The 19,854-nt window shown below is 38.4% G+C and overlaps 1 protein-coding gene across 5 annotated transcripts in view; it reads left to right on the top strand.

The window, feature by feature from the left end:
- LOC110941090 (ankyrin repeat-containing protein NPR4) overlaps positions 1-2,454 on the top strand; it is a 62,337-nt gene extending 59,883 nt beyond the window's left edge. For 3 of the 5 annotated variants that reach the window (XM_035990567.1, XM_035990566.1, XM_035990565.1), the window contains exons 4-5: positions 492-1,042; positions 1,681-2,451. In XM_035990567.1, the coding sequence (XP_035846460.1) occupies positions 512-1,042; positions 1,681-2,298 (1,149 nt within the window). In that variant the 5' untranslated portion in view covers positions 492-511 and the 3' untranslated portion in view covers positions 2,299-2,451. Of the gene's footprint in view, positions 1-491; positions 1,043-1,680 lie in introns of all 5 variants that reach the window. The other 2 variants (XM_035990564.1, XM_035990569.1) reach the window with 2 other exon arrangements.
- Positions 2,455-19,854: the final 17,400 nt, after the last annotated feature.

The raw sequence follows: 19,854 nt of genomic DNA, 5'->3' as shown, positions 1-19,854 counted from the left end.
GAAGGATAAAAAAACTAAAGAATTTAGCCTAGTTTTCCTTTCATTTCCTTTCTCTTAAATGAAACTCGGGAACACGACATGTTTTATTTTCCTTTCTTTTTCTTCCTTAAATGAAACTCTAGAACACAAAATATTTTTACTATCTTTTTGTTTTTTTTTTTCTTTCCTTTCATTAGTTAACTCTGAAACACGGTGTTAGGATTTTTATAAATGATCGACATATTTAATTAAAAACTATATTTTATCACCATGATAAACTTTCACTAAACCAAAGAATTTAAGAAAATGGTTAGTTTCTGTAAGGATTATAGGAGCCTTACCATAAAACTATATTTTATCACCGTGATAATCTATAATAGTGCACAGATTTCAAAACATGATATATTGTGTTTTGGTTATCAACAACTAATAGCCAGTTTCATTTGTTAATTGTACTCAGAGGATGTGGTATGATGGTCTTCTTGGTCGTCTGTTTGTTTGTTTCTTTGCAGTTTTTTTAGGGGTTCACGTGATGAGGTGGACCATGTGGTCAAAAGAATTTCAAGCCCTGCATTTATTAAGATTAATTTGGGGAATAGTTGCCAAAATGTCTAAGCACGACATTGCTGAGATACTCCGGGGGCCACGTGTACGGGTTCAAAACAAAAATAAAGATAAAGATGACAAAGGAGAAGCTATTCCTAAAAGCGAGATTGCAAAGGGATATACAACAGAGTGGAGCTACCCTTCGCGGGTACTTTTTGTTGCTACTAAAATGGGCAACACGCATTTTGTAATTGAGCTCATTCGCTCAGATCCTGAACTAATATGGAAATTAGATGACAAAGGAAAGACTATATTTCACTTAGCGGTCAAACATCGTCAAATAAACATCTACAAGTTGATATATGAGATTGGTGCAATGAAACATTTAATAACCCCTATTAAAGACAAAAAAGGCAATAACATGTTGCATATGGTCTCAAAGAGTGCTAAACAAAGCCGATTTCGAGATGTGTCTGGAGTTGCTTTACAAATGCAACGGGAATTGTTATGGTTCAAGGTATATCTTTCTTTTCAAGATAATGTATAGAGCTGCTAAATGGGTCATGATCAGGTCAACCTCGACATGAACCTGAGAATCGCGTGATACACATGAACTCGAACATGACATGTGTATTTGTGGGTTGACACGAACACGACTTGTTTATCCCAAAAAGCTATTATGTCATCCTTTTGCATATCATTACTTTAAAAATCTAAATTTACATATTTTTGTTTTGTTTTTTTTTTTTTTTTTGAGACAATTATGTTTAAACTATGTCAATCTATTTTTAGTATATTAAATATTGGGATAAATACTCGAACGGTTTAATTATTACATAAAACATATTTTAAAGTTTGAAATAAATAAAGAAATATGTTGAATTGATCAACCCGCGAACCCGTTGGATTGACATGAACACGACCCACTTAGCTGCACGTGTTTTATGGTTGGACCCGTTGGATTGACAATGTATACAACCTTCTAAATCATTTTATATAATGTTTAGTTTATTATTTTACTCTCCATAATCATATCTAATTCGTTAATTATTTATTATCGACCTGTATTGTAAAACTATCTATTTTGAGCCAAACCATTTTGATGGATGGAGAAGATGATTTTTGACTCCATAAATGACTCGATATATGTTTCAGGAGGTAGAGCAAATGATCCCACCTCATTATAGACAGAGGAAGAATGGAGACAATGTAACACCACAAGACTTGTTCACTAAGACACATGAAAAGTTGGTAACCAAAGGCGAGGATTGGATGAAAAATACAGCGTCTCAGTGCATGGTGGTTGCAACCCTCATAACCACAATTGTTTTTGCAGCTGCTTTCACACTTCCAGGTGGATACAACCAGGGCACCGGCATTCCTTTCTTTTGCAAAGAACCAGCCCTCATTATTTTTGTTATCGCAGACGCTGTTTCGTTAATATCCTCATCAACCTCAATCCTCATGTTCTTAGCTATCCTTACATCACGATATGCTGAACGTGATTTCTTAGAGTCATTACCCAAAAAACTATTGTTCGGGCTTGCAACGCTCTTCCTCTCTATCATGACCATGATGATTGCATTTAGTGCGAGTTTCTTTGTACTTTATGATAAAAAGGTGAAATGGATACCTATCACTATCACTGGTTTGGCTGGCATGCCAGTCATTCTATTCGCCATACTGCAGTTTCGTCTTCTAGGAGATGTTTTCTACTCGACGTATCGATCTAGATATCTTTTCAAGCCAAAGAAACGTATCCTTTACTTTTAAAACCATTGTAATATTTGTTGTCTTTCAAGGTTTGTGTACTTCAATGACTACTTTTGTATCATTCTTTGTCATTCCTAATTGTGTAATATTTATCTCTCTTTCATTTCACAAGTTCTCATTATTTCGTTATTATTTAGGACAATTTAGTTCGTTTTTCCATCATCAAATCTCTTCATTGTTTTATCTTTTCTACTCTTGGCTTGTTTAGGATATGAGATTTAATGTTCCTCACATTGTATGTTATGTTTTTTTTATAATTCATCTTTTTTTTACGAATAATATAAAATGTTATGTTCTTGCTGCTTTAACCGGGGGGGGGGGGGGGGGGGGGGGTCACGTTGTTTTTACCTTGATATAATAATTATACATATTTAGATGTTTGTTATTTGTGTATATATAGTGATGATCAAGCCCAGTTACTTTTTTTGGTGATCTCAAATACTAAAATCCCTTCATTTAGAGGTGTTTAACGGGGTAAACCGTGATCTCAAATACTAAAATCCCTTCATTTAGAGGTGTTTAACGTGTTCAATGGCTGGAGCGACACGAAGCTGAAAAATTTAATACAAGTTGAATCGGACAAATGAACTCGAAAATGGCACGGTATTCGCGGGTCGACGATGCCCTTGACTCTTTTTTTTTCCTTTACTACCAGAGATCACATAATGTCCTGAAATACATGGTAAAACCCGCGAGCTTACATGCTATAGTTTAGACATTTTAAATACCTTCATTTTGCCAAACATTCCATATTCCATATTGAATTCTCTTCGAATAGATATTCATAAAAAAGCTTTGACAGCCAGTGGCGAGACTGCATGGAGGTTCTTTATAAAAAAAATTAAGGTTGCTAAGACTTAAGAATGCTCTTTATAAAGTGCAAGGTTACTCGAAGGTCCTCTGTAACTCTTATGCCTCTCATGTTGCCGGGAGTGTAGGGGGGGGGGGGGGGTAAACCGTGCTAGAAGTTTTAACAACAAGTGTCTCACGTAACATAAAACGTAGACAGAGTTGAATGTATACGAAACGTATTAGAAAGTTGATGGGTCAAAGTAATATTGTATATAGTTTCTAGAAAATGGGGGAAAGGGGATTGACAACTACGAAAGTTGAGGGGAAGGAAAAAAAACCTTACGTTAAAAGCCAAAAGAACAAATGATGGACCAAATGTGACCACCAAACCCCGTGCTAAGTAATAACCGAACAATGACCAAATTAGGGGAGTATTTGTAGAATTGTAGGGGTTGTAAAGGTGATGAGTTGCGGAAGAAGAAGGATGATTAACGTGATAACGACGATGATCCTAACGCTGCAAAGCAAGGTGAGGATAAGCAACCAAGTAGTTTGCAAACTGCAGCTACTGTGGTTGTTGACAGTGCAAGGTTGTTGACAGTGCAACAACTGACGGGCAGTCTAGTGATGGTGATGATAGAGGAAAGACGAAGGTGTTGATGTTCCGATTGTTAAACTAAACTTTTATATCTAGAATCTATTTAAACTTATATATGCTCACCAACTATTTTTAGTTGACTTTTTATTTTATCCATGTTTTAAGATACAATTTCACAAACAGGTTTTTTCAGATTTAACAGATTTTTCATAACAACATCAAGGTTATGATGTAAAACATCAGATGGATCAGCAACCAAAGGTGTTTTAATTTCAACATCTGTGACAACTAAAGAAAGTAGAAGGCAAGAGAAGTTTGTGTGATACAGATTACAGACCCAACTACAATCAGAAGAAGCCAAGGAAGCTTTGAAGGATAAATCAAAATTAGGGGGGAGAATGTTAGAAATAATTATTGATTTATCCAAACTTATCGTAAGTTAGGTTAGTAATTTAGTTATTATAGGTTAAGTTATTCTACAAAGGCTTCTAATTGTAAGAAGTGTAAGAAGCATTTATAGAGTGACAAGTGTCCAATAAGCTAAAACTAAACCCACTACATCACCACCAAAAACCTAAACACCCACCCCCACCCCACCCCACCACCACACAAAAACCTAACCCCCCCCACCCAAAAACCTAACCCCCCCCCCCCCTCACCCCACCCACCCCCCCCCCCCACCCCCGGCAAAAAAAAACTATACCTCACCAAAAAAACCCCAAAAAACCTAATCCCCCACCCCCCAAAAACCTAAAAAAAACCTAACCCCCCCCCCCCACCATTTTTTTTTTTGGGTGGGTGATGTGGGGGGGGTAGGTTTTTGGTGGTGGTGGATGTTTAAGGGGTTTTTTTTTTAATTTTTTTTGTAGTGTGGTTTTTTTTTGTGTAGTGGGTTTTTTTTAGGTTATTGAACACTTGTCATTCTATAAATCCTTCTTACACTTCTTACAATTAGGATCCTTTGTATTTAATCATAATCCTAGTTATTATTTGTATAAACATAAGTTTAGGCGGTTATCCTTGCCTTGTTCCCAGGCACCGCATACTATAAATACCTGTAATCATAATCATTTGAACATAATGAAAACTTTATATTTTTTTCTAAACTCTCCCCCTCCATCTCTAACACTTATGATTTTTATAAACGATCAACATATTTAATTAAAAACTATAATTTATCAACATGATAAACTTTCATTAAACCAAAGAATGAGAAGAAAGTTGTTACGTGTCAAAATAAGTAGAATGGCCTTAATGTAATTGTTCTATAGTGTAGGGGGTTATTGGTTAGTTTGTGGATAGTTGGGTTTGTTGTAATAGATGGAACTATCGATGAATTGAATTGGGTTTGACCCTCCTTCTCCTCTTACATTGTGTTCCTGAGTCTCATTTAACATGGGGAAAAGAAAATAAATTAAGAGAGAAAATGAAGGAAAATACGTGATTTTTTTCAAGTTCCCGAGTTTAATGAAAAGTAAAGGAAAAGAGAAGAAATCAAATATTTTATGTGTTCCTGAGTTAGAAGGAAAAAAAAAGAAAGGAATAATTTTACCATTATACCCTTTAAACATAAAACAATTTAAATAGATATGAGGACAATTTAGTAATTAATAATATTCTCTCCTAATCTCTCCAATTTGGGAGGATAAATATATTAACAAATTTTCTTCCCTTTCCCTCCTTTCCCCTCCCCTTCTATCCTTAAAAAATCTAAGGAACATGTTTTTTTTTTTTTTCATATTTTCATCTCTTTTCTCTCTCCTCCCCCTGTTAAACGAGACTCGGGAACAGAGTGTTACTGTTCTTCTTGTTCTCTTTATCGATCTTGTATACTTTGATTACCAATTGTAATGGTAACAATGGTATCAGAGAAATCTTTCATCTCGACGGTGGGTTAGATCTAGGGCAACCATGAATTTCTACCACAACAATCACAATTATGGTAGAAACATGGAATTATTACAAAATCAAAATTAGGGCAACAAACGGGTTCAACCATCAGTTCTTGTAATTCACAACAATACCCAGCAATCAAGAAATCATTGGAACAACATGGAATTGGCTCTGGAAAGTATTATCTCAATATCGCAAGATGGTACTGTTAAAGATTACTGTGATTCGTTTCAAATCTTATTCGATCAGGTTAGAAATCTTGAACAAATTTCTGAATTCTATGCTATATACCTCTTCATATGTGGTTTAGAACCGGAAATTAGGAAAATCTTTTCTAGATGGCATCAATATAGTTGCACTAAGGTGAAAGATGTGATTTCATTGGCTTTAAAAATAGATTCTAATAGCCTGCAAGATTCTTTTTCTCCATATGATCCCAATTCTTCTTTTTACAACAAAGATTTGGAGTTTGATATTAACATCACTCTTGAGGAATTGATGAAGGATAATGAGTTGTTTTGGAATGGAAAGATTCAAGAAACTTGTTGTAACATTGTTCAGGAAACGATTGTAGATAAAGTCATTGATTATGTGCATAAAATAACTTAAGATGAATCCATTCAAGATGCGTGTAGTGAAGATAAGTTGTATGGTGAAATGTACAAAGGAGTTGGGAATATGATTCAAGAATCATTTAGTGGTGATGTTTTAAAAGAAAATGATATTCAAGACTCGTTTGAATCTTGTAAAAATGCATATGAAAAAGAAGTGTTAAACCAAGATTTGGGAAGTGAATTTGAAACAGGTCATCGAGTAATTATGAAGAAACAATTTGTTCTCATGTTTCTCCATGCAACAGAGGAAATTTCAACAAAAGAATCAGCTGTGTTCCTTCCTAATGCAACAGACAACTGATGCTGTGAAGTGTCGTATAATTTTTAATGTATATTTTAAGCCCTTTAACACTTGTTTAGCCAAGTTTTAAATTTATAAAACACGATATTTACTAACACTAAACACACATATGGGCAAGTGCACCCATCGTGAGCGTAGTATAGTGTTGGTAAGATACCGAGGTCGTCCAAGGACACAAGAGCTTTTAATACCGGTTTATCCTCAACGTCCAATCAAATCAAAAGTTTAGAAAAAGGTTTTTTTAAACTAGAAAAATAAAACTAACTAAAATGCTGAAAAATAAAATAAAAATAAAAACAGATAGACAAGATGAATCACTTGGATCCGACTCGTGTTTAGTGTAACCTTTGATTATTTCCGCACTTTTGCACTTTTTAAGAGATTACCTTAGTTATTGTAGTAGGCCCCTCTTCTGAAGGTGACGTTACCCTCAACCCAGTACTTTGAGTCAGCAAGGATACAATCCTAAAGGGTGGGATTATTGAAAGATAATTAATTAAGTTATTAATGCATATTGTGATAGGCACCTCTTCTGAAGGTGACGTTACCCTCGGCTAAGCAGTCTGAGTCAGAAGGGATACAGTCATAAGTAGCCGGGTTAAAGTTTTAATAGTAGTTTACATATGAGGGGGTCAAGGAGTTCGGACCCCCGCCATCCAATACCAATGGGTATTGAAGGAGGTCCTACTAAAGCTGACCCAGGTCCTTGCAGGATCTATACACTGAACAAGGCAAGACTCTTATCAAACCGTTCCCTTAACCCCCGACCAGGTAGCCAACATACCTCCATATAGACCGTCGAGATGTGAATGGTGAAAATCTTTTATTTTATATAGACAGCAAAATAATGCCAAGACACCACGGACAAACGATAAGGAAGACTCACCTTCAACATAAGAAACTAGTTATTAAAGTCATTAATACATAACCAAATAAAAAAGTGCGAAAAGATTAAAAATAAAAAGTATTACACTAGACACTTGTCTTCATCAAGTGATGTAAGAGACTTAGGCAAACATGGCCTTTGATTGTCAATAACTCTTACGATCAATCTTGGATCCCGAGACTACTCACACACTCTATGATGGATGATGGATGATGGTGGTGGATGATGGTGTGTGGTGGTGGTGGAGTGTGGGTGAAGTGTGAGAGAGGTGGTTTGCCAAGGGATGGTTTGCAAATGAGCCAAGCACCCCTATTTATAGCCTGCACACAAGCCCGGACACGGCCCCGTGTCCACCCATCTTCTCTTTCTTCATTAATTGCAGTTTGTCTGCATTAGTTGACCACGCCCCCGTGTCCGCCGGGCACGACCCCGTGTGTAGAAGCATATCTGTACTATCAAGATTTCCTCAGATTATGTGAATCTTAAAGTTGACCACGGCCCCGTGTCGGCTGGGCACACCCCCGTGGTGGGTGATAGAAGCTTCTACAGCTTTGTCTTTTCTGCAGACACTTGGGCACGCCTCCGTGCTCATTGAGCACGGGGCGTGTTCAGCCTTCTGTTCTCTTGTTTTGCTTGGGAAGATGTTGTCGAGGGGTCGGGCATGCCACGTTTATTCCTTTTCTTGTGTTTATGTTAGATTTAGCTGCTTTTTTGCTTCTTTTGTTCATTTGAGCTCATTTAATCCTGAAAATACAAAAGGAAGACAAAAACACACTTTTTCCAACATTAATACTAAAAAAGGGTTAGGTTAGTGCCATATTTGATGTAATTTATATGTTGCATTTTGCGCACATCAAATACCCCCACACTTGAATCTTTGCTTGTCCTCAAGCAAAACTCCTTATAATGTGGCTTTACACTCCCAAATGGAATGGGTAGAAGAGAAGGTTTTGGGCTTGTCATAGAGTGTCGGGATTTCCAAGATTCTTTATTAAGTTTTATTTTTATTTATTTACAATCTTATTCGTAATGATTTAGTTAAAACATTACATAAGATAAATTACTTATTAGGGCATAACATGCCTCTTAAAAATTCCATTAATATACAAGTTCACATACCTCACGGGGGATCACTCAACACTCGGCCGAAGATGTATTTTTGTAAAAACTCTCGAGAGCGGCATGGAACTTACTTCTACCATAAGCTTGCCAAGCAATCAATCCTTCTCCTTTTTAACTATATACCTTTGTAAATATCAAGAGGACTTTGGGGGAAGGGTTAAGTGTAACGCCCTGCGTTTTCAAACTTCCTACATTTAGAAACCTTGCGTGAAATTCTATCTTTGGAAACCTTGTGTTCTTATAACCATTCTTTCATCGTAATCGTTGTAAAATACGGAACTTGCTTCGTAAATAAAACTTGTGTCATACATACTTTATACTATGCACACATATTGATTTGATCTTAAACATACTCATTTGTACGCTTATGCAACTTTTGGAACATGTTACATAAACTTAAAATACCTAAATAAGTCCCAAAACTCGTAACATACAACCTTGGAACATGTTACAAATCAAGAAAACACAAAACAAAAACAAATGTGTTTCTGGCTAGGCTTTACGGACCGCAAAGCTTCCCCTTACGATCCGTAAGGGGGTCTGGCGGGCAGCAGATTTGAAATGGTCGCGGTAATGCACGAAATCCCAAGCTTTCTCCTCCTCCAATGGCCTCCAATCCACCTCTAACCTCCTCCAATCAACCCTAACTCATTCCCCTATAAATACCCATCCTCTCCAAGCATTTTTACACTTTCACAACATCAAAATCTCTCTCAAACACTCTCAAGTTCTTGCAAACTTCAGAAATTCGGACAGATTCATACATCTTTATAAAAGTGAGCATAACTTGCTCATTTCTTAACGAAATCACTTGATTCTTTTTCCTACTTGCTTGGATAATCATGGGGTTCGATTCCTAGACTTCTCCTTGGAGAAATCAGACCTGGAAATGCCCTGAAATAGTCCATAAACTTTCTGTTTGCTTTTATGTTCATCAAAAACTTGTTTAAACCTATGCAACTTGTGTCTAACACATCTCATGCCTATGTCCTAATGCTTACAACTTATCCCATGGTTGGTTAAGCTTAAAAACAAGGTTGAGATATTTAAAATCAGAGGATTAAACCTCATAAACTTGGTGTTTTGTCTAGGGTTTTAACCCACAAATCATGTCAAACATAGCCTTTGATACATGAGTGATTATGGAACAACTTGGGTTGTCCCAAACATACAATCCTCACATGATTTGATGATTTCTATTGGTTAGTTTACTTTACATACTTGTAGTGACCTTAGTTCATGACCCTCCTTGGTTGTCTTTACATTAAGTGTAGTGTGAACATCAAAGGGGTACCTAAATGGAAGCCTTGTCTTCCTACCCCATCCATAACACCCATGACCCAACTTGAGGTACCTAAATGAAGATGTAATCTTCTACCTCTTACTTGAATACTTGAACATTTGGACTTAATAATATGTGTATAATATACGACCTAAATACTATCTATGTACACTCGAATCTTTGATGTTGAAATCATATTCATTTGTCAAAGTAGTAGGTTATCATCTAAGGACCTAAACCTTGTTATGATTCTTATGGATGTTCAACACATAAAATCATTATAACCCTTGTGGTTACCAAGTGTCATACAAGTGTTATGTGGGAAGATGAATATTTTGATATAATATTTTCATGTCACTTTCATTCCGAATCTCGACTCTAAACATGCTTGAACTTAAACCCTTACGCATTCAACCTTCCAACCTCGTCAACTTTGTCACATTGGATAATCGGAAAGCATATGCAAACTTTGTGAGTATACTCGCAACCCCCTTTTTATGTTTACCACTTTTTGGGGTGTAACATGTTTTACTATTAAATTACACTTAAACTTATGCTTTATGCAATGCACAAAACAATCCTTATACATGAATACTATGCTATGATACTTGATGCTTACGTGGACCATACTTATGTGATATGTTTTAGTCATTAGCTCTCACGAGCCTCCCTTCGACATGTATAGCGCTATAGGAGTAACGCACCGCCCCCTTAAACTTGGGTCATGTTGAATTAATTAAACTTTCTTGCGTAAACAGAGGTTGGCTAGAAATATTGCATGCCACGCTAGGTTGATCTCGTATAGACTAAGTTGCCATGTGGATTCGTTTTAAACTTTTACACTTATACCTATACTTATGCTTAAACTTGTATACTCGCCTTTGCTTTTGCATTGAATTATTTTAAACATGTTACAGGTTGATGATGACGATGCTATGAAAAGAAGTAGCATTGATGCCTAGATACTCATATAGACGTTGAGGTTTAATATGTTGTATCAATTTTGTTATGTTGTCATGTTATTTTTGTTAAACTTGTTGTCTTTGAATTTCTTGTAATGTTGACAATTTATTTTATGAAATGAAATCAGATTATTTAAATACTTGTCACAATTATTAGCGTTATGATGTCTCGAGCAATCTTCACACTTCGTCTCATCCCGATGTTTCCGCCATTGGTTGGGGTGTGACATTAGGCTTGGGTTAAAGGTAGGTAGTTGGGTTAGTGATTAGTAGAAAAAGGCGAAAGGCGTAAAAAGCGTCGGTTTTCGCAAAACATTTTTGTGACTTTTTGTTCCAATGAAGCATTATTCAAACAAGCCTTCTTTTGATGAGCTTTGTTTGTTTATTGCTAACTTCATTTTTCTTTTCTTCTTTATCAATTTTTTTAACGATAAGGAAGTCACATGAAAACCGAGCATTGTTACTAAAATAAAGGGTTTAAAATGAAAAAAGGGTTTTGGTGGGTAAAAGGGTGTTTGATTTGGGTTAAGAAATGAAAAGGTTTAGGCTCAAAGGGGTTAACTAGGGGGATTTTGGGTAGGTGGTAAAAAAAAATAATGGTGTAGAAATAAAAAGGGTTAGTCCTAATGCCTTCATCATTTACTTACTCGGGTTTTAGTTGGTAAGTACCGGGAATGTATCGTCGTGGCAAGTTCTAGAGTTGTAAGAAACCAAGCGGCTATTCTCATAAGAAACGAAAAATGAGCATTTAGTTTAAAGATGTGTATTTGTATGCTCAATAAAGGCTCAAAACTTACTTTTTGTTGGGTTTTTATGTGATCAAGTATATATAATCAAATTTTAACTAGATTTGTCATGCCGTTTCATAATTTTCTTATGTTGGTTCTTTTTATCACGATGCTATCAGTTGTAATTTGTAAAAATATAACCTTTTTAGAATTTGAAATTCCCAAATTAAACCTAGACAAGTAAAAAATGAAACATTTTTGAAAAAATTTGGGGTGTTTAGTGGTTCCAATAGAGTTTTGTGTAAGGCTTGTAATTAGGGCTTGCAAAATTCAAGGTTTTAGCATCCCCCCCCCCACACTTAAATTACACATTGTCCTCAATGTGTCCCAAAAATAAGTTTTTAGGTTGATTGAAGGTGTAAAAAGTTGTAAAAAAACAAAAAAATTATGTTACTGGGCGTCTGGACACGGCCCCGTGTCGGATGAACACGACCCCGTGGTCAGAGTGCTAGTAACAAGAACTTACAGAAGGTGGACACGGGGGCGTGTCGGCTGAGCACGACCCCATGTCTGGTAAAAATCTGCAGATTTTTTGACAAACAGCAGGTCTAGGGTAATGGGCACGTGGGCGTGTCGGCTGGATACGACCCTGTGTAGACAATCTACAAAGGTAAAAAATAGGTTTCCGGCCTTGGTTTTGCTGTCCTGGCTTTAGTAGCACTAATGTTTAGTACTCTAAGCCTCGTATGTACCTGTTTTATCAATAAACACTACACCAAACCATAGCAAGCATCCTAAATTACCATTGTTCAAACATCCATACCACAAAGTTAAAATAAAGAAAATGTAGAAAGTAAAAAGGGTTAAAGGAAAGTAAATTGTTCAACACATGGCACGCTGGCCGGAAATTGTTCGTGAGATAAGGGATTAACCTGTGGACCGCCAACCATGAACCGCTACCTCCACTCCTCCCGCCCAATCCATGTCCTCGTCTTCCTCATCATCGTCTCCTCCGTGCCCTGCCATATACTCCCGGATGTTCCCAATGTCGTCCTGTATGTCGGATATGTTTCTCTCTATTGCTCAGACCCGGGTGTACGTGTTGCTGGCCATATTGTAGGTGTTCCTGGTGCACATGAGGTTTTCCTGTAACAAATCATGCAAACTTTGGAAGTTAGGAAAACCGCCTCCTTGAGAGGAGGACTGGCCCGGATCACCCTAGGGCCGGTAATGGTACTGAGGGGGAGGTTGGAAGTGTGGAGGATGTAAGACGAGTGCCTCTTGCGGGTTCCATGCATGCCCCTGGACTCTTTGGAAGCTGACCGTCCCGTCTTCTGCTTCATAAATTAGGTTCATTGAGCGGCAGATAACCATGTCCACTCTTCCCGACCATGGGCTCTTTCGAAAGACCTGGGCATGTTCACGAAATGCTTGAAGAGACGGTAGATCCATCCCCCAAAGAAGATAGGAGTTGCGGGAGTAGCAAGCTGGTTCCAATGCATGTTTCGGAGCAGGAGGTATGGAACATCAAGGTTGGTGCGGGTATGAATGCAGTGAAGGACTAGTAGATCCCTTAAACCTACCACACCGCTACTATCATGCCTTTGACTAAGAGAGTAAGTGAGGACCCTGTGAATGTAGCGATAAAGAGGGTCACTCAACTTAGTGCTCTTAGTGCTGCTGGGACTGTAGATGCCTTCTCCTATTTGTGCCCACGCAGCTTGGCGGTCACTCTCCTTGATCTCGCGGAGACCGCCGGTTTTTTCTTCATCCCCCGCATCTTCATCCGCATACAACCCAACTATCGACCCAAACTGTGCTATCGAGATTAAGTACCTAGTCCATCCACACCGGAATTCTACCCCATCATTATCGAATGGATCGGCTTTCGTTTTGAAAGCTAGTGTGCTGTAGAATTCAAGGTTATATTCATGGACTGAACGAAGTCGAGTGCACAGGGCGGCTCTTAGTGGGCCGGTGACTAGGTTGTTGAATTGGTCAAGTTGGTTCACTGCTCCTAAAAGATCCATGCATACTGTTCGTGGATATTCCTCCGGCCTGGTTCTAAGCACGCTGTATCTTGCCTTAGTATCCAACTCATTTGCATTGAACCATGTGAATTTCTTGGACATCTGAAAGGAAACACCAAACAATTAGCACGAAACAGTGAAATTTTCGGAGAAAACTAAAAACAGTCGGCTGAACACGGCCCCGTGTTCAGCGGACACGCCCCATGTTGACATGAGTTTAGCTGGACACGCCCCCGTGTTCAGTGGGCACGGCCCCGTGTCCAGACATCTGTTTACCAAAAATCCCATTTTTCGACCCGGTCCCGAAAAGTTGAAAAAATTTTTGGTCCAGTAGGGGCGGTTTTCCCCGAAAATGAAACCCCAAATGCCGTTTTCCCAAAATAAATCGTTTACCCCTTTAATTTTATCTTTTTAGATTGAAAAACAAGGGTTTGGGGTTCTTGTGAGAACTCGGGCAAATCTACGAACAATACAAGTTGATTTACTTCCTATAACATGTATCTAAACTAATGCTAACAGATCTAAGCAAAAATTTGATGTTCGATCCGGATGAAGTTCAAGAACCCTAGATTTTCCCCTAAATTTTTGGTGTTTTAACTACATTCAAATGCTTAATCTAAGTACTAAAGATGATAGAATCATACCTTGATGTTGTTAGAAGTAGAGGAGACGTCGGAATCTTGCAGAAAAATCGCCTGAACCAGAGAGTTTTCGGCGAAACGGGGTGTGTGGAAATGAAGAAACTGTTTGGAAAAGGGGTTTTTATCCCAACAGTTGCGCGGACACGGCCCCGTGTTCGGGCAAGTTTTGAAAAATTTATTTATTTATTTTTTTATTTATTTTTATTTTTTTATGTGCTCGTGTGAGTGCCCTGTTTCCTGAAAACTTGGTTAGAAGACTTACCGATTTGGATGTCAACCTGCTTATTCGTAACTTACCAGGTATGATGTTGATGCTTTCGTTCTTCGATCGTTTGAAACGAGATTTCTTTCTCCTCATCCTCAATGAATCCTTGATAGAGCTTCAGCCGTTGGCCATTGACTTTGAATGGATTTCCATTTCAAGATTTAATTTCTACTGCACCGTGTGGGAAAATATGGGTGATGGAAAAAGGTCCTGACCACCTAGACTTTAATTTACCAGGAAATAGCCGAAGTCGTGAATTAAACAATAGAACTCGATCTCCTACTCGAAATTCATTAGGTTTAATGTGTTTATTATGCAAATTTTTCCTTCTTTCCTTATAAATTTCAGAGTTAGAGTATGCATAATTCCTTAGTTCGTCTAATTCATTTAATTGACAAAATCGGTTTTACCGGCAAATTCTAAATCTAAGTTTACGTTTTTAATTGCCCAGTAGGCCTTGTGTGCAATTTCTACTGGTAGATGACAGCTTTTTCCAAAGACGAGCTTATATGGGGTTGTACCTATTGTTGTTTTATAACCAGTTCGAAAAGCTCATAAAGCATCATCTAATTTATCGGTCCATTCTTTTTTATTTAACCCTACGGTTTTTTCGAGTATTCGTTTTAAACCTCTATTAGTCACTTCGGCTTGTCCATTTGTTTGAGGGTGATATGCCATTGAGACCCGATGATAGACCCCATACCTTGTTAAAAAAATTTCAAGTTGATGGTTACACAAATGGGTACCTCTATCACTGATTAAAGCTTTTGCCGTTCCAAAACAAGAGAATAATCTTTTCAGAAATCTTACCACGACTCTTCCATCGTTGGTTGGAAGTGCCTCGGCCTCGGCCCATTTAGACAACTAATCTACCGCCACAAGTATATATTTGTTTCCTTTTGACGGTGGGAAAGGTCCCATAAAGTCGAGTCCCACACATCAAAAATTTCACAAACAAGAATGCCATTTTGTGGCATTTCGTTTTTGGAAGAAATATCACCTGTTCATTGGCAAGCATCACATGTCTTGACAAGACTTTGGGCATCTTTGTAAATGGTTGGCCAATAAAATCCTGAATCAAATACCTTCCGTGCGGTACTAGCGGCACCATGATGTCCTCCGTATGGACCTTCATGACAATGGCGGAGAATCCTTCTTGCTTCGCTACCATGTACGCATCGGCGGATGAGCTGATTGGCACACATTTTGAAAAGATAAGGATCTTCCCAAAAATAATTCTTCACATCAACAAAGAATTTTTTCTTTGATGATGTGGCCATCCCTTGGCGACTATGCCGCTAGCTAAGTAGTTACCGTAGTCGGCTACCATGGTTCTTCTCTGTATTCCACCATTTCCAAGGATTCCGTTGGAAATTTTTCATTGATTTGTTCATCCCTGGTTGCCTCCAAAGCTGGGTCTTCTAGGCGCGAAAGATGATCTGCTGCGGTGTTTTCTGCTCCTCTTTTGTCTTTGATTTCAATATCAAATTCTTGGAGGAGTAGAATCCACCGAATCAAACTCGGTTTAGCATCCTGTTTCTTGAAGAGATATCGAATGGCTGCATGATCTGTATAGACTATTGTTTTAGAAAGAACAAGGTAAGAATGAAATTTATCAAAAGCAAATACGACAGCTAGTAACTCTTTTAGTTGTTGTGTAATTTTCTTGTGCATCGTTAAGTGTTTTACTAGCATAATAGATTGGGTGAAAATGCTTTTCTTTTCTTTGTCCCAAGAATGCTCCAACTGCAAAGTCACTTGCATCACACATGATTTCGAAAGGTAATTTCCAATCAGGCGCTATCATAATAGGTGCATTGACTAGCATTTCCTTGAGTGCTAGAAATGCTTGATTGCAATCCTTGTCAAAGATGAAAGGGGCATCTTTTTCAAGTAATTTTGTTAGAGGTCTTGAAATTTTAGAAAAGTCTTTGATAAACCGCCTATAGAATCCGACATTTCCTAAGAAACTTCTGATGGCTCTAACGGAGGATGGGGGTGGTAATCGAGAAATAGTGTCTATCTTTGCTCGATCAACCTCCATTCCTTCGCTTGAGATTTTATGACCGAGCACTATTCCCCCCGTTACCATGAAATGGCATTTTTCCCAATTAAGGGCGAGGTTGGTTTCCTCACATCGGGATAGCATTCGTTCAAGGTTATCTAGGCATTGGTCGTATGAATCTCCAAAGATAGAAAAGTCGTCCATGAAGACTTCCATTGTCTTTTCTATCATGTCATGGAAGATGGCCACCATGCAACATTGAAAGTTTGCGGGGGCATTACATAGACCAAAGGACATGTGTCGATAAGCAAAAGTTCCATAGGGACAAGTGAAAGTTGTCTTTTCTTGGTCTTCGGGTGCTATCTGGATTTGAAAGTAACCTGAAAAACCATCCAAGAAACAATAAAATTTATGACCGGATAATCTTTCTAACATTTGATCAATGAAGGGTAAAGGAAAGTGATCTTTCCTTGTTGCTTCATTTAATCGCCTATAATCTATACATACCCTCCATCCTGTGACGGTTCTCGTTGGTATTAATTCACTCTTTTTGTTGGTTATTATCGCCATACCTCCTTTCTTTGGAACTACTTGGACAGGACTTACCCAAGGACTATCGGAGATAGGATAAATAAGTCGGCGTCAAGTAATTTGATGACTTCGTTTTTAACCACTTCTTGGACATTTAGATTTACTCCGTGGGTTCGCACGAAGGTGTAGTTTAACATTGTAAGATCGAGCAAGAGTATAATAGCATGTAGGTTCGTACAAAGCCCCAAGTGTGTTCGTACGATGAGTCTGTTGGTACTTAGACTATAGACTAGGTCTTTTCTACACGACTCGACCTAATTCCCTATAGTTATGGCTCTGATACCAATCTGTCACACCCCCACCGATGGCGGAATCATCAGGGCGCAGCACTAGGCGAACCAGATTGCTCAAGAGAATCCATAACAACTATTTAGTGACAATATTTAATGCCTTCATTATCCTATACTAATAAACAATATTTCAACAAACAGTCATATAGATTTCATGCCTCTCAAACAATACAAATCCTACAACCTAGTTTTTATGTGAGTTTCTAGACTTCCTAATCTTGATTCATGATAACATGCGATTAATCTGCAACATACGTTAAAATAAAGTCAATACAAAAATGTATTGGCGAGTATACAAGTTTGATATAATAGTAGCATATATAAACGTTGCGAACTTCCTCATACATAAACATGACATGACACAACACAACATATATACTCACAAGACAAGTACTACCAGCCAAGTCCCGAGATGACTGCGAAGGAGAGCCAACAGGGCGTGTTATCCATAACTAGACCCCGTCGGGTGTGAGTCGAACTATAGTACCATACTAGCTAAGATGGAACGTAACAAGCAAAAGTCCTAGCACATATGTATCAAGCATCACGTATAAATATGTACGTTAGTCATTCGCATGTGATAATAGTTTAAAGTGTGTACTGCGTTTTGATAAGTGTGTTTTAGATATGAACGTATGTTACACCCCAAAAGTGTGTTTTAAAGCGTAAAAATGGGTCAAGTATACTCACTGTGTGTGTTTAGCAAGTAAACACAATCTGGATTGGATTGAAGGGAGCGCCAGATCAGGCTGCATACGGGAACAGAAGCATAAGTCTTCAAAGTGCTGTCATGGTCGAAATCAAAGTGTCGAGTGGAGTAAAAAGTGGGTTAAGTGTCCAAAAGTTTATCTGAACGGATGGGTCTAGTCCATCTGGACGGATGGGTTCCATCCGGGCGGACGGCCATTCGGACGGACGGCCATTCGGACGGACGGCCATTCGGACGGACGGCCATTCGGACGGACGGCCATTCGGACGGACGGTCATTCGGGTGGATGGTCATTCGGACGGATGGGCATTCGGGTGGATGGTCTGTGGTTGTTTGTGAAGCGTTAAAATTTTTGAAGTTTGATTAAAAACGTTTTAACTGTCGTGGTAATAAGAATTAAACAACAGATGCGTTGACGGGTTATAACAACGGAAAACATCAAGCCCAGTCCATTCGGACAGATGGGTTTTACCCATTTGATCGGATGTTCTGTTCTTGATGAATATTCAAGTTCGACCCATTAGTCGGTCCATCTCTTTGATGGAAATCCGTTTTCGAGTCGGATTTTGACTATGAAATGAGTCAAGAGTCCAGTTGAATCTTAATTCCACCATGGTTTTATAAAATCGAAGGGAAGTTTCATAAATAAGTTGAAAAGTGTGAAAATCCTTTTGATCTAGAACCAATCTAGGTTGAATGGTGCTCTACAACAGTTTGCCTAAGCAAAACGAGCGGAAACCGCCTTTGAGAGGTCAAAAATCGGTGATTTTGAGAAATGGTTTAAGTGTATGTGCGATTGTGATGAAGAAGATGGAGTAGAAGTGGATTAGAGAGGAAAATCAGAAGAGAAAAGCTTACGAAATGGTCTTGATCGCAATCCGGAACCTGGAGAGCGCTTGAGAGTGTTTGGAGGAACAAGATTGTTCAATTAAGACACAAGGTTGGTATTTATAGTGGAGGGAAAGGTTAAGGCGGTGCGTGGTTCTGTGGTGTCCAGATGGCCTCCATCCGGATGAGCTCCATCCGAATGGGTGAGCCCCATCCGGACGGACGGGTTCCATCCGGGCGGATGGACCATTCGGACGGCTTCCATTCGGACGAGCCTTGGCGTAATACCAACTTCTAACCTTATGTGTTGTGTTGCGTTTTATCGTCTCGATTCGTGTAGATAATAATATATGTAATCAATTCTATAATCATAACAAAGGTAAGTAACCGCGTCTCGAGTTTGCGTTGAGTTTGCTTTGTGATGAGCGAGAGCGAGTAGTTTAGATACTCACGTGATGTCATCATGTAAGCGTTAGCGTTATAAGCGTATGCGTTATGATGTGCGATATAGCGTGTGCAACAAGTGATGTAGTGCGAAAATATGCGAAGTAGCGTAGTTTGCGATATAGTTTATATTATGATCTGAATCTCTGGTTCTAGGCATAACGAGTGTAACGAGAGTAACAAGCCTGGAAGTGCGGGTTGTTACATAAACGGGGTGGAGAGATGTTTGAGTAGGTTGCTTGGCGGATGATTCCAGTTTGTCACCCATGGGAACGAGACGTACTAGACAGGATAAAAAAAGTGGGTCGAACCCCTAAAAGTCAGATCGAAACTTGACAGAAAAAAGAATTCAGCTGGCTTAAAGGGGTATAGAGCGGATGCGCTCTGATACCATGAAGGTTTGAATAATCTTATGATCTTATTAACAAACGTAATGAAGAATATATATAGAGAATGCATGGCCAGTAAATAGGAAACAAGATCTCCTAAATATATGTGGAGATATATACAAATAATACAAATATCTCTTTGAGATATTATGTTCCGCTAATAATAATAACCACCAAGAAGAAGAA

The sequence above is a fragment of the Helianthus annuus genome, chromosome 5 (assembly GCF_002127325.2).
Source record: "Helianthus annuus cultivar XRQ/B chromosome 5, HanXRQr2.0-SUNRISE, whole genome shotgun sequence".
NCBI classification, from domain to species: domain Eukaryota; kingdom Viridiplantae; phylum Streptophyta; class Magnoliopsida; order Asterales; family Asteraceae; genus Helianthus; species Helianthus annuus.
This window is presented reverse-complemented; position numbering and strand designations above follow the sequence as displayed.